At 39.3% G+C, this 15,977-nt stretch overlaps 1 protein-coding gene across 1 annotated transcript in view; it reads left to right on the top strand.

The window, feature by feature from the left end:
- The window catches only part of ZBED4 (zinc finger BED-type containing 4), a 28,134-nt gene extending 14,648 nt beyond the window's left edge, over positions 1 to 13,486 (top strand). The window contains exons 2-3 of the mRNA XM_089684724.1: positions 5,533 to 5,604; positions 8,688 to 13,486. Coding sequence (XP_089540850.1) covers positions 8,908 to 12,318 — 3,411 coding nt within the window. The 5' untranslated portion in view covers positions 5,533 to 5,604; positions 8,688 to 8,907 and the 3' untranslated portion in view covers positions 12,319 to 13,486. The remainder of the gene's footprint in view (positions 1 to 5,532; positions 5,605 to 8,687) is intronic.
- The last annotated feature ends 2,491 nt before the right edge of the window (positions 13,487 to 15,977 follow it).

The raw sequence follows: 15,977 nt of genomic DNA, 5'->3' as shown, positions 1-15,977 counted from the left end.
GCATACAAAACACAAGATGGATCAGAGCATTTTTTACATTCCCACTATGGGCTGGGCCACTTTGACTATAACTTTGTCATTATTTAAGATTAAATAATACACTTTTCTGGGGGGGAGGGAAGAGACGAGGCTTTCTTATGGCAATACTGTCTTTAAAATTATTTTATTTGCTATGTTGTCTATATAATAAAAAGTATTAATTATATAGCAAAGGACCTTTTATTCATAGACCATGGGTTATATGCAGGCTACCTTCAGGTGGTTTGTCTGTAGCAAAATCATTGCTGGGTCCACCACTATGGAGATGCTTATATAACCCCGCCCTCTCCTTGAGACTTTTTTTTTTTTTTTTTTATCCACTTCTACATAGATTTGCCTGCTTGCTGCCTGTGGTTACATAGCAGTGGATTGGTAACCTTCAGTGTCTTGAGTGCCTTGAGAACTGTCCCTGGACCCCAGTGTGTGTGGGGCTGGCCTGTAATGCTTGCTTTGAGCTTTAGATTCTGCATTTGGTGCTCCTCTTGTACGTTATTGCAATGAGTGTAGTTAGCCACAGGGAGTGGTATAGGTCCAGGGACGTCATTGATCCCTATGGTTTTGAAACCTAGAAGACCCACTGGGGGGGTATGCCCATCGTGATGAGAAAGCATGGACTCTTAGCAGGTACAGTGACATGGATAAGGTAACACTTGTTTTCCTGATATTGTAGACTAGTTTCAAACCCACAGTGCTTAGCACAGAAATGGATGCATAACTGCAGGACTGAGGAGTTATTCCCTTGTGCTTATTCCCTTTGTACTTGTCAATAACGCTTTTGGCACTAAGGATAACTTTATTTAGTTTAAAATTGGTGTTTTGTCACATCTGGACATTGTAACGATAGAGACGCAGTTGCAGCAGGTCTTCTGACTGATTCACTTCCCCCCACCATAGCTGTAGAAAATGTGTAATACTTTTTGTACTACACTTCTGCCACATTCTACACAGACCAGTTCTGTTTTTAGCATGTGGGTTATGGTGACTCCTGTATTCCAGACAGACAACTTCATGGCTTCTGTATCTGTTCTGTGAGTACGCCACAAGAAATTCCCTCACTTCAGCAGTGGTTGGGGCAAAATGGAAGAATAGCATACACAATAATAAGCTGCCCTCGTAGCACTTTTTGCTTTCTCGGGACCTCAACTTGGTGTTCTCTGCTCTAAAGAAATCAACCCTTTGAACCTCTCAGATATATTCCCTTGGAGTATCTCTCCTGCAAAGTAGACTTTTTGGTAGCAATCATCTCTCAGGTGGGTGTCTATACTGGGGGGCCCTTTCCTGTTTAGAGCCTTTTCTCATACTTTACAATGACAAAGTTGTCTTACACTCAAAACCATCCTTTTTCCAGAGATGGTTAAAGTATTCCACCTCAATGTGGATATGGTCCTGTCATCCTTAACCACTTCCCGACCACCCTATAGCAGGACTGCTGCAGGGCTGTGCAAAATCATGTATTACGTGATTTTGTATTTACGGGTAGGGGGTGCGTGCGCCGCCATTTATGGCTACAGCTGTCGATTACTGGGTCCCTACCGTAGATTCCCTACCGGCGCACGACAATTGCCGAGGAACACTGACAGGAGAGGTCTGTTTGTAAACCGTACAGATCTCTCCCGTCAGCACCAGCATGCAGAGCAATACAAAGAAGTGTGATTATACAGTAAAGCACACAGACAGCATTGTAAAACAGCACACAGTTAACCCTTTGATTGCCCCAGATGTTAACCCCTTCCTGCCCAGTGTCAGTACAGTGTCAGTGCTTTTTATTAGCACTGATTACTGTATTAGTGTCACTGGGGATGTCAGTGGCAATCAGCTCCCCCAGTGCCAGAATGCCCACCACAGTCCCGCTATAAGTTGCTGATCGCTGCCATTAGTAGTATAAAAAAAAAAGTGTGTGTATATGTACCGCCATTTGTAGACGACAGAACTTTCATGTAAACCAATTAATTTACATGTATTGGGATTTTTTTTAGCAAAGACATGTAGCAGAATACATTGTGCACTGATTACTGTATTAGTGTCACTGGGGATGTCAGTGGCAATCAGCTCCCCCAGTGCCAGAATGCCCACCACAGTCCCGCTATAAGTTGCTGATCGCTGCCATTAGTAGTATAAAAAAAAAAGTGTGTGTATATGTACCGCCATTTGTAGACGACAGAACTTTCATGTAAACCAATTAATTTACATGTATTGGGATTTTTTTTAGCAAAGACATGTAGCAGAATACATTGTGGCTTAAATTTTGCTCTTATTTTTTATAGCACAAAAAATAAAAACGCAGAGGCAATGAAATACCACCGAAAGAAAGCATTTGTGGTGGAAAAAGGACAAATTTAATTTCAGTGCAGTGTTGCATGACGACGCAATTGTCAGTTAACCTCCCTAGCGGTATGATTATGTCAATATTTCTGTGCTCAAAGCGGTCCATTTTTTTTGCATGGATATATGTTGTTTTTTTATTGTAGGCCTGTAATTTTTAGGAATGACTTGCTGAAATCTGTCCGAACAAGAGTCTAATAAACATCCCGGGTATGATAAAATTTGAAACCCAAAATCATAAATTATAATCTAAATCATAAAAAATAATAAGTTTAATTCAATAATATAATCAAACCAAAACCACTGAAATTTGAAATATAGCGCCAATTTCGCACATCACTGAGCTTAGTTGCAAAATAATTTTTAGTGTCCGATGACGAATTTCCCCACAAATCACTCAATTCTGCAAGTGGTTCTGATTTAATATCGCTGGTCTAAAACCACCTTTGACCTAAAGGGACGCTTTTTGGACGCCATGGACATTTCTCAGTTTCCAGGCAGAAAGAACAGTAAAAATGCAGGCAGGGCACAGGACAAAGCAGTAGGGACAAAATGTATGTGAAATGGTTTGATACACTAACATAGTAAAACAGTGTATTAGTGAAGGTCACTTTTTAACATTTCTAAATTTCCCGCCGGTTCCGGCCCCCGTACATCCCGGCGCTTGCAGGGACCGGAACCCGGAAGAAGGATGCCGGCATCGGCCGGAGGAGATGGCTGGGGACGCTGCAGGGGACACATCGCGGGAGCTAAGGCCAAGGTAAGTGCAAGAGGGATCTCAGAGCAATGCTGCAGGGTAATCCCAAGTGTAGCTCTGGGTTACCGCTTTTGGCACTGATAATTAACCCCGAGCTACACTCGGAAATACCGCCAGGGAGGTTAAAGTACCGCGGCGCCGTAATGTAAAAAATGTTACCCATCTCTTCTATGAGAGAATTTCACTCCCCTGGGAATTTTATAGGGACTTTTTGTGACCTAATGTTTGTGCTCTTGATATGTTGGATGTTTTTATGAACATTTTTGAACAGCCTATTGGAAATTGTTGCAGAGAATTTGCACTTTGGATTTAATGGATGCATTGAGAGTTAAGCTAGACATGCTTTGACTCAAGGCTGATTCAGCAGAGATTGACCTAGATTCAAACCATCTATGGTCAGGCTGATTGTACCCAAGACTTAAGTCATACCACCATGTCTGATTTTATATGAAATTATAGCCGCTAGCAGTAATTGCTATGTTCTGGCCGGTACGCCCGCCCCCCATGGTTGCTTGGTTTGATCAGGAAACTCGTGTGACACGGTTGATAGTTCAGGAAAGTGTTTGAGACATGGAGAAAACGTCACCCTATAACAGGAAGCAGAATTATCAGGTATCTTAAATTAAAGTTGAAGATTTAAAAAGGTTGAAATTACATTAGCAGACTAGGTCTACATATACTGTAACCACTTCAATACCGGACACTCACCCCCCAGGAATGTTTGATTCCTATCGCCTGACGTCCAGGACATGTAGTTCTGGGCATCGTGCAGGTAGGCTTTTTTTTTTTTTTTATATACTTATAGCCCTGTCAAGTGGAAGCATTCGGGTGGCAGCGCTACTGCCTGATTTGCCTCCACACAGTTCACTTCCCTCCCATTCTTGTCCTGACCTGGAAGTGGCATTATGATGAAGTTACACCTAAGCACATACCATTTCCCCCCACACACGCAAAAAATAAAAAAATTTGAGGCCCCCCCACATATACGCACGTACAAAAGTAAAAGCAAGCGCTGGGATGCCTATGCATGAACACGTCGATTGCGATACATATGTCACATATCGCCGTGCACGCCAGAATGAGAACAATAATTCTAGCACCAGACCTCCTCCATAACTGATGAACTATAAGGAGCTTTAAAAGTGTTGACCTGTTGAAAATATAGGGTACTGAAGATCGTCGCCATTTCACGAGCACGCACAAATTTAAGGTTTGATATCTATTTACTCAGTGCAACCTCATCTTTTATATTTTACAAAAATAGGGTAATTTGTTTTTTTTTTTTTTTTTGTGCCCTAAAATTAACATTTTTACTGCAATTTTGCGGTAATATCATGCAACATAAAAAATGGAACTACCACTATTTTATTCTCTAGGGTCTCAGCTTTCAGAAAATATGTTAGAGTGTTTTATGTAATCTTCAGGCCTAAAAGGATTTTTTAAACTTGCAAGAAGGGCTCTGGCAGCGAAAGGGATAAAGGATAAGCCCTGACCCACCCTTTCCTGAGGAGCAGCCAATCGGTGCTCATTATACTACAAGGTCTCTCCCCTCCCTGGGTGCGGGGCTGGAGAGGGGGAGGAGGAGATAAACAGTGCAATGTTAAAAACATCAAGCGGTTAAGTCGCCATAAAGCCCCTTTTGTTTTTAAAAGCCCCAGACATTCCTAATATCACCTCCGATTTAAATAGTTTGGTTTTTTTGTTTTTTTTATCTGGACAAGTAGATTGTCATGGGGGACAAATAGATTGGGGCACCAATTTAGTCCCTGGACAAGTAGTTTTTTTTTTTTCTTTACATTTCCATTTTACATTTCCACGCCCCTGCCCCCTCCAGGGAGGTGATCATAAATATTATTAATAGCAATCATAGTGTAAAAAAAGTCCTGAATGACCTACATTAATTTTGCTACTGTGTACTATTGTGATAGCTGTGATTGGCCACATATATCACATGGTACATGTCTGCTACAGTTTGGCCCTGTAGCATGTGATCGCTGTGACCAGTCACAAAGTGCACAATAATACACAGTGAATGGCTATAAACAAAAGCTAATATGTACAATTTACATGATGGCTGTGATTGTTAACAGCGATCATTTGGTACCAGGGCTGGTCTGGCACAACAATCTGTCTTCCACTGTGTCCAATGAACACAGTGAATCACAGATCACACCACTGCACAGACCCTAAGGCGCTCACGAGGCGTGCAAGTGGAAGGACATCATCACATCCGCCCTGGATAATGGTGCTCCCACCTGCCCATATTATAGGCCAGGCAGGAGGTGGTTAAAAACAAGTATACTTGTTTGGGGAATTGTATTGATTGATATAACCTGTTTGCCAGTATTTTATATGGTGACTATAACTATGTAAATTCTGACTTTTTTTTTTTTTTTTCCTCTCTTCCCACCTAGGTGATGCATTTGGACATTGTACAAAAGTGTTCAAGGTGGTAGAAGATATGCCTTTGGAAAAGTTTGCTTCAGGTATCTGATCATCTTATTGTGCCTGTACCTAGACTGAAGTTTGTGGTTGACCATTACTTTCTATAATTGGGTACTGTAATTGATGAGCAATGGCAGATTTGTAAGCATGTGTTATTTAGGTTTTCTGTGTAAGAAGAACTCTATAGCTAAACTGTTCCCTGTATGGCTGATGCATACTTTCATTTGTTCTATTTATTTTTTTGGCTACCTTTTACTCATGAGAACATTTAGAAAATTTTGTCTTTAATCTGAAATCTAGGGATGATCTTTATTGCATACTTACCTTGATCCTTTTCATACCTTAGGGACCACTGAAGTTGTGACTATAGATGTGACTTGAGATATCTTCCAGGTCCTTTGCCAGGCAGCTGCCCAACCACATCTTGATTACTGGGTCATTTGTTTAGCATTGCTGCCTTTTACATAGCATAGAATACGACAGTGATTGTCACTTTGCACAGTGATCCCTCAGATATCAGAGATGCATGCTTACATTGGTCCAAGCTGGACCAATGTAACTGTCACTTTGCACAGTGATCCCTCGGATATCAGAGATGCATGCTTACATTGGTCCAAGCTGGACCAATGTAACTGTGCAATAAAATTAGGATAATAAAATTAGGATCATATTTACTTTTAGCTTTAATCATCACTGTAATTATATTTACGATTCTGTATAAAATATTGAAAAATCTGGTTTCACTGCTAAGAAATTCTGCAAATTTGCTATACGGATTGAAACTTGTCCTTGCTTTGTGAAAAGGACATTTGTTGATCAGCCTTTGTTGCAAGAGCTCAAACTGCCTAGTTATTTGAGCTACTGGCTTACCAGTTCTGTGCTGATTCAAGAGGAACACTGTGTCTAACCAGTTAAACTGTGCAAGTCTTTCGAGGACTATCAAATGCAGCAATCTTGTTTTCTTCTTCTGCTCTCCAAGATTGTTTTTATTTTCAGTCACTAGGTGTATACCTATATCCATCTGCCATGTATACCTAACAAGGTTTGAATTGTTGGACAAAATTGTCACTGCAGAGAATTCCTTCAAAGACAGAAGCAAATAATCCATTGTGAGCCTTCTAAATTAAAATGGTCATACCCATAAAGACCTGGGATTCTCTGTGATCATTTGCTGATTGCACAACTCAGTGGTCATAGACTTTACACACCTTCCTCTCAGTATGTTATTAAGCTCCTAAATTTGCATAAAGGACAGGGCATTACAGAAAATATGCCCCTCTCAGTCCTGCCCTGTGTTCTTCATTCTTTTTCGTCAGTTGCATTTAGTAAAACAAATTGCTGATAAAAGCAGGTGGGAGAGAGGGAAAATTAGGCTGGAAATAGAACAACCCCAGAGAAGAGTTACATAACTTTCCTTAGATGGGAAATTGTCTGTTTTGCATTACTAAGAATACAGCATGAAGTCAGTAGAGCCATGAGCTCTGCTGGGAAAAAATATCAAAACAGCAATATTTTATAGGAAGGAAGCAAGTTCATATTTGCCTGTGTGGTAGCCAGGTTGCCAAAACATTGCTCTTGCACAACTCAATACTATCTGGTACTCTACAACTATGAACAGAATATGTAGTGATGGACTTTGTTGGACATATAGAAAAGAAACTGAGTACCATAAAACAACTTTATCTACCATTAAAAATCTATTACACAACATTAAAATTACTCTCCACACATGCACAACATGCAAAGATTCTGATTCCAATTCATATGTGGGCTCAACGGGTTTCGGGAATCCTTCTTCAAGAGCACATGTGGCAGAATCCATACACTGGAACCCACTCTTTATCTTTTAATAGTGATAGCCAGTAGGGTAGACTGGAATTCACAGCGTGTATGTTGCCCATAGAGGTGAAAATGGGTACGTCAAGGTGAAGCCACTGCCCCTCAGCTGGGAATTTTGGGTACAAGCAATAAACAGCCGACGATCTTGTACACATAATCTTAAAATAGGACTGAGTACCCAATGGGTAACCATACCAACCCAATGTGAGTGAACAAACTCAGTTCACAGGTTGGATTGATGTGAAGTGAGTGTGTTTCTAAGATGCATATCAAGAGCACCCTCTTTGGAATATGTGCCTTGACTACTTTGGGTACCATGCTTCCTTTAGGGTGATTTACTTGCATTTGGGTCTGGAAGGTTTCCCCATTGGCAAGCTGGCCCTTCTATTTTTAGGTTATGTATAAAAGATCATTGGTTGTTTACTGAATGTACCAGAATTTCCCACCCAAGAGGCAGTGGCTTAATCTTAGTCTACTCATTTGCACCCCTATGGGCAACATGCACATGCTATGAATTTCCAGTCTACCCTACTGGCTGATATTACTCTATTAAAGATTACAAATGGGTTCCAGTGTACTGATTCTGTCACATGTTCTGAAGAAGGATCTCCGGAACGCATCTGAACTGTAATCAGACTCTTTGCATCTTGTGAGCCCCTATGTGGAGAGTAATTTTTAATGCTGTGTAATGGTTTATGGTACATATTAAAGCTGTTTTATGGTACCCAGTTTCTCTTCTATATGTCCTCACAAAGTCCATGACTATATTTTGTTCATAGATGTACATGATTTGCTTGGATGTGGACATATAGTGGGAGGAAAACCCACACTGTGTGCGCTATATGACTGTAGCAGTCAGTGTTTCAAATGGTGTGTTCCCAATTTGGTAACTGTTGTCCTCCTAGTGACTTTCTAGTCATTGCAGGAAACTGTAGTGATGTAGATGGTTGCAAAGAAAACCACATACAATTGCACATTCTTAATGTGAATTATCCATGCACATGGCCTTGTAAAAGACCATTTGCACATTGTTGCTGTTGTGATTTGCATTAAAATGCTGGATAGATGATCTGGGTGAGTGACTCTGTGTTTGAAGCCAGAAATAGACAAGTGCCAGCATTTTGTGAAGGTTGTTAGCAATTAGGTCTAGATATTCTGTATCTCTTAACTCACAGGTCTTCACTCGTAAAAATAATAAAATAATTGGTGCTGGGTGGGTTTATACAGTGCAATTTATGGTAAAATGAAGGCTAATGTGTTTTTTTTTTTTTTTTTGTTTGTGAAGCCTGGAAACGCTCCAGATGACAGCAGTGCTCTTCATGTAAAGGAACTCCATCTTGTAAATCACCCATTGGCTAAAAGGATGTTCATGTTGACCAAATTGACTTTCTTCTGATGACATTGATAAACAAAACAAAAGATCCCATTGTATGTGAAGAGAGAGGTCTGTCTTTTAAATGACCAATCTTCAGATTTAAGTTTAACTAAGGGGTTTCTTTAACAAAATGGAAACAAGCACGGTAAAAGTTGAACAAGATGATGAAATACATGGTGATGTCAGCCATGCACAAATAAAAATTGAAGCAAAGGAAATAAAACAAGGTGAAAGTGGTGATGAACAAGAAGACAAAGAACAACATTGCCCTGATACCTCACAGACTTTATCTACTGAAAACGAGGAAGATTATGGAATTCTGTTTTCACAGTATACTACAACACTCTATGATGCAGCTATGGAAGCTGTTACACAAAGCATACTTACCAATAAAAATATCAGCAATCGAAAAAAGTCCCCAGCTTGGAACCATTTTTTCATTTCTCCACGAGACAGTACCAAAGCTATATGCATGTACTGTATGAAAGAATTTAGTCGGGGCAAAAATGAAAAAGACCTCAGTACAAGTTGTCTCATGAGACATGTAAGAAGGGCACACCCTAGAGTACTTGCCTCTGAAAATGGAAATTCATCTGGTATGTCATATTCTCCTCCCACATTAGTTCTACCTCTGCAGCCTCCAGATAATGTGGACACTATCACACATACAAAAGTGAGGAAACCTGCAACAAAGATTTCTCCAGAAAAGGTTGTGGATGAGCCTTCATCCGTTATTTCTTCAGATGAAATTTCTTCAGACTTGTCAATATCTGAAAAAAATGGTAAGGAAGATGTTTCTGCTTCTCCCTCTGCTCTACCAAACAGCCAGTCTGATGAAAGTGCAGAAAATACAACAGAGAAACCGGTTTCAAATCCCAAAAACTCCTCTGGCTCTAGAAGAAGATCTGCTGTCTGGAAACACTTTTATTTGTCTCCACTGGATAACTCAAAAGCTGTTTGCATCCACTGCATGAACGAATTTAGCAGGGGCAAGAATGGAAAAGATTTGGGCACTAGTTGCTTAATAAGACATATGTGGCGGGCTCACCGTTCTATAGTTTTGCAAGAAAATAGTGGAGGCACGAGTTTGCCACCTCCTTATTCTGTTCCTCCTACTCTCTTGCCATCTCTTTTACCTGCAGATGGAGAGGTTGCTTCTGCTGCTGCATCTCCAGGGAAAATGGGAAAAGACCCCATTTCTGTACCTCCATCTCCTGATAGGGGATCAGAAGATTTGCAGTACTGTACTTCTAATGGTGACTTAATTATTGATGACGGAACACAAGTCCTGCATTCTTCAGAAAATGTGGGTGAAGCTTTCTGTTCTGGAAAAAGAAAGCCTAGTCATAGCTCACCAGGATATGAAACACCTGTCGTCCCTCAGCAAAACAAAAAAGCAATGAAAAGGTTAAAATCTGAAGTTTGGCTTCACTTTACCTTATCCCCAAATGATAATTTAAAAGCTGTGTGTAGGTATTGTAACTGCACGATTAGCAGAGGTAAGAATGGAGATTTCGGAACTAGCTGTTTAATGAGACATCTTTATAGGCGGCATCCAGAAATCGTTTTAAACCAAAAAAGTTTTGACGTCAGTCTAGCTAATTCTCCATATGCTACATTAGCATCTGCAGAATGCTCATCCTCAAAAATGACAGATTTGTCAACTGTTGCAGTTCATGATAATCAGGTTGTTTTTCCCTCAAATAGTAAGAAGACCTCAAAACTGTGGAATCACTTTTCAATTTGTTCTGCAGATTCAACTAAAGTAATATGTATGCACTGTGGACGCACCATAAGCAGAGGGAAGAAACCAACCAATTTAGGCACCAGTTGTCTTTTGAGACACTTGCAGAGATTTCACAGCAATGTGTTACATACCAATGGTGTTTCAGAAGCCTCACCATCTGCTGATGTACATTTGCCAGTAAATTCTGGTTTATCAGTCTCCTCTTTTGATGAAACCAATGATAAATTTAGTGACTCTCATCCTGTTGCCAAAAAAATCACAAGTCTTGTAGCCGAAATGATTGCACTTGATCTTCAACCATACTCGTTTGTGGATAATGTTGGTTTCAACAGACTTCTTGAATACCTTCAACCTCAATATTCATTGCCACCCTCTTCTTATTTTTCTAGGACAGCTATTCCTGATATGTATGAAAATGTGAAACACATAATTGTGTCCCACCTAAAAGAAGCTGAGAGTGGTATGATACATTTTACAGCAGGAATCTGGATGAGCAGTCAGACACGGGAATACTTAACACTTACTGCTCACTGGGTTACCTTCGATTCCTCTTTTAAGCCACACAATGAAGACTACCACTGTTCTGCACTTCTGCATGTTTCCCAGATTGACTGTGATTATAATGGTGTCAGTGTTCAAAAACATCTAGAATACTTGTGGGAGTCCTGGATTACCTCATTTGGGCTTCAGATAGGCATCACTGTTACTGATAATCATAGCATAGGGAAAACATTGAATGAAAATGAACGGTCAAGTGTCGAGTGTTTTGGCCACACTGTTGATCTTATCGTAAATGAGGCCATTAAGAGTCAAAGAATGGTTCAAAATCTGCTTAGCATTGCAAGAAAAATTTGTGAGCGTGTTCACAGATCAACAAGAGCAAAGGAGAAGCTAGCAGAACTCCAAAGAGAGTATGGATTACCTCAGCATCCACTGATTCAAGATGTACCATCAAAATGGAATACTTCTTTTCATATGTTGGAACGGTTAATTGAACAAAAAAGGGCAATTGATGAGATGTCAATCGAATGCAACTTCCGGGAATTGATAAGCTGTGACCAATGGGAGGTTATGCAGTCTGTGTGTCATGCACTAAAACCCTTTGAAGCTGCCAGTAAAGAAATGAGCATGCACACAGCTACTTTAAGTCAGGTAATTCCAATGATTCATATACTTAACCGAAAGATTGAAATGTTGTTCGAGGAGACAATGGGGATAGACACCATGCTAAAATCACTTAAGGAGGCTATGGTTTGTCGCCTGTCCTCCACACTTCATGATCCAAGATATGTATTTGCAACACTCTTAGATCCTCGGTACAAAGCATCCTTATTTGCTGAGGAGGAAGCCGAGGAGTACAAACTAGGATTAATCAGGGAACTGGAAATACTTAATTCTACCTCAGATGATGCTCCTGTTCTTAATGGGTGTAATAAACATTCTCCTAACCACAAAGAGGACAATATTTGGTCACTCATGGCCAACATTAAAAAGTCCAAGAATTTAAAAGAGAAATTGCCTGAAGATATTGTGTTGGCATACTTAGAAGAAGAAGTACTTGAGCATAACTGTGATCCACTCACTTACTGGAATTTGAAGAAATCCTCATGGCCAGTTCTCTCTAAACTGGCAGTCCGATTTCTTGGTTGTCCACCTAGCATTGTTCCATCAGAGAAGCTTTTTAACACCTCAAATGACAGTGCAAGTTTTAACCAAACTAGACTAATGATGGAACATTTTGAGCAACTAATATTTTTAAAGGTTAATCTCCCTCTAATATACTTTCAGTATTGAAATGATAGAATTTGTCAGGTAAAAAAAAAAAACACAAACTTGTTCCTTAATGAATTAAACTATTTTGTACATTTTGTTAACTTGCTCCTATTGGGGCCATGTATGACACTGAATAAGTGACTAGTTTTTTTGCGTTACAATGTTTCGCTTTAAATATTGTCTACATGTGCCTTACTTGGTTTTTCAGACAACCAGATCTTGTACATTTTTAACACCTTAGAAATTAAGATTTGGGTATAAGATTCTGTTTTAGTTGTCATATTTTGTAAATATGTATGTAAAATGAGTTCTTTTGTTATAGGATGGGGGAAAAGATGTAAACAGTTTTATTCTGTAGTTTTACTTAAATTTTTATGTACAAAATGGAAAGGTACTGTATTTTAGTCATATTGCTTTTGATAGTGGTTTTTGTACTTCTGTGTTTTGAATATCAGGTTATAAATTCATCATAGGTGCTCGTTTAATGTAGTCTTTAGTAACCAATTGCGTTTTTGTTGCCTCAAAGTTTTTGTAAAATTAGGTTCACTCTGAGTTTCAGTTGCTTGGACTACATTACATCAGCCCAATTGGTTTGTATTTGAAATGGAAAAATGCATACTGCTTTCTGTCAGTATAGTCTCCAGTGCATTAACTTTGTCTGAGAACAGCCAGAATGTGGAACAACAAAAATGTGTACAACTGCCTGCAGTCAAAAAAGACTTCCAGTACTGTTCTACTGTAGACCTTTTATGTTGGTAATGTCTTATTTAATATTAAAGTGTTTTAATTTGTAAAATACATCAGAAGCTGTGCCACTGAATAAAATGCAAATTCAGAAATGGATATAAAAATACCCTAGAGACACTCCTCCTATACTTTTGAGCACTGCATTGTGCAAATGTTAACTTGAAAAACCTGTACATAGATTTAGCAGACAAATTATTATTTTTTATTTTTTTTTTTTTAACACCGAATTGTAAACCCTGAAATCTGAGCAAATATTTCATATGCTGCTTTCACAAACATCAGGAATCACCATAAATGACCTAACATTTCCTTTTTGTTGCTGTATTATATTTTCTTACTTTTTAATTGTATTTTTAAGAAAACTGTACTGGTCTGATCTTTTTTTAAAACTGTGTATTTATAAATGGTCAAACAATGTTTCAGAATTAAATCATATACAGAATTCTTTTGTGATTTGGCAGGACAGTTTGTAGTTTTTGAATAATTTGAAATGCTTAGTGTGACCTTACAGTGAGGTGACTTGTGTAGATGTTAGTGGGTGGTTTACCCACACTTTGCAGAGCATGTGCAGTGAATTGTTTATTCGCTTCGCTTTGCTTAGTGAATGAGATGTAGCTTTGCTGACTTCAGTCCTGCAACCAAACCAAATTGGCCCTTTGTAACAGTTTGCGTTTAAAGAGGTTTTAGTTGCACATATTTGCAAATGTGTGTGAAAGGCACAGTGCCTCGCCAAGGCTCTTCTGTATACTGTGGTCCTAACTCCTATAGTTTTGAGAGTCTCCAGTCTGGCGCACATATAGTCGTGGATAAATTAAAGCGGTAGTAAATCGCAGGAAAACAAATCTTCACCCTGCAATTTGAGAATGTGCTAGTATGTATTGCATACGAACACACTTTGAAAGACTTGCCTTAAAACAAAGTCCTCCAGCAGCATGCTGTCACTTCTGAAAAGGCTTCTATCTTCACCTGGTCTTGCTTCTGGGTTTGTGGGCTCCAGGTACTTGAATGGCCAAGCCATGGTGATTTAATGGTGGGTTTACCTGTAGGTAACTTTCGTTCTAAAGGCACAAGCATGCATTGGACATCCAACAAGAGTACAATGGCAACTAAAGGTATCCCCAATGTATCTCCTGGTGACTTCAATCATTCAGTCAGGTATATGCAAAAATAGTTTTTTGTTTTTTTTTCCTTGCAGCTTATTTGGAAAGTAAATTTTTTACGTGGCTTCTACACATTTACTAAGCAAATTACAGATTTGCTTTGGAGAGTGGACATGTTGAACACCTTCAGTAAGTCAGAGAGCAGATATGTAACCTTGTGAGTGTGCTTCTATACCTCTATTGCGCAGTCGCATCTTGGGGACAAGATGCATTCTTTTTAAATGGAACTGAACTCAAAGTGAAGTGGCTATCTTTTAGAGAATAATTACATCTAGATAAAGTATTGAATGTTTTCCTAAATAGTACCCTGAAAAATGCACCATATTCTCTTTTAGTGTTTTATGAAACATGGCAGTGCATTTCCTCTGTTTAGGCACACCTATGCCACCATCCCCATGGCTTCATATCTGCAGTATAAAATCTAAAGCGCTGCTACTGAGATTTTGTTATGGAAAAGCAAAAATTTGGACTGTGCCACAGAAAGCTAAAAAGGGGACTCTCAAATACTTGGTGTGGCTCCTATGTAAATGGTATAAAAAGCACCTCCTATATAGTTGGTTGTAAATGACAATGCTACTGCCTCATAAAAAAAAATTCTAATTTCATCAATAAATGGAACATAAATAAAACCCTCAAATTTAAAGTGCGTATGTGCATTAAGTGCAACAAACCTTAAAGTGCCCAATATAGAAATATATTAATTCACCAATCCTTTTTTTTTTTTTTTTAAGGTAAAACTATAGCCAAAATTTTTTACCATTTTTGGATAGAGTAAGGGAGGATTATAATGCCTGGCAGTTTATTTTTTGCCACCTGTGTCCCATTGGGGACATTTGCCTTCACTTCCGGTTCTGTAGCCAAAACAGGAAGTGAAAAAATTATAATTTTATTGATCTATTAGGTGGTAAAGCTGTCCTGTGAGATTCTGTAATGCCATTGCCATGATGTGTGGTGCTCTACTTGCTGGAGGGAGAGCTGTAGTGCAAGGAGCTCTTTCTACTTTATTATATGGATTTTTGCTGTCTAACCCTCTTCTGCTGCTTGGGTGTTCAGAATTTATCAGCAGGCAGTTCTGGCATGAGGAAGCTGTTTTATCTTTACCAAGATCATCTCCATCTAGGCATGGAAAATCAGTCCTATACATAAGCTCAATTGCAGGGAGAACAAACAATCCCGGTCCCTGGGCTCATAACGCTCAGCAGGGGTGTCTAGGTCAAGGCTTTGTATGTGTATAATATGTACCCAAGTGGGAAAACTCCCTGCAATTTCTTTAAAGGGATATATTTAATGCACTCAAATCCAGTCATTGATTAATTCACAAACCAAAGTTCTGTTTACTTAAATTTTCTGCATTTCTGTGAGTTAAACAGCTATTTGATTTATAATGGATGTTTTGAAGGTTGGTGTAAATTTGAAGGTAGCTTTTTTTTTTTTTTTTTTTTTTTTTTAACACATTCATTGAAGGGCACAGCTTTGTTATTCTTGCTTGTAGGGTTATAGTTCCACCCTCCACAGTAGGACACTAGGCAGAAAAAAAACACCACTGCCTGTGGGCATCCTAACTGGAGTCCCCTTTCTTCTACAGGCAGCTCAGTTTCTTCTGCCTAGTGTAGGAGTAAAGACCTAGTTCCCTGCTGGGTTGTGTTTGGTTACATGTTTTTTTCTTTTCCTGTGAAGAAATTTTAATCAATAACTGGGCTGGGTGACAGGTTGGATAATCTAGATGGAGTAGTCACCCCATGGGCGACACACATGACCAGGCACCTGGCTTCT

Source organism: Staurois parvus, unplaced genomic scaffold (assembly GCF_062004578.1).
Source record: "Staurois parvus isolate SC_StPar_1 unplaced genomic scaffold, SC_StPar_1.0 ptg000019l, whole genome shotgun sequence".
Classification (NCBI taxonomy): Eukaryota; Metazoa; Chordata; class Amphibia; order Anura; family Ranidae; genus Staurois; species Staurois parvus.
This window is presented reverse-complemented; position numbering and strand designations above follow the sequence as displayed.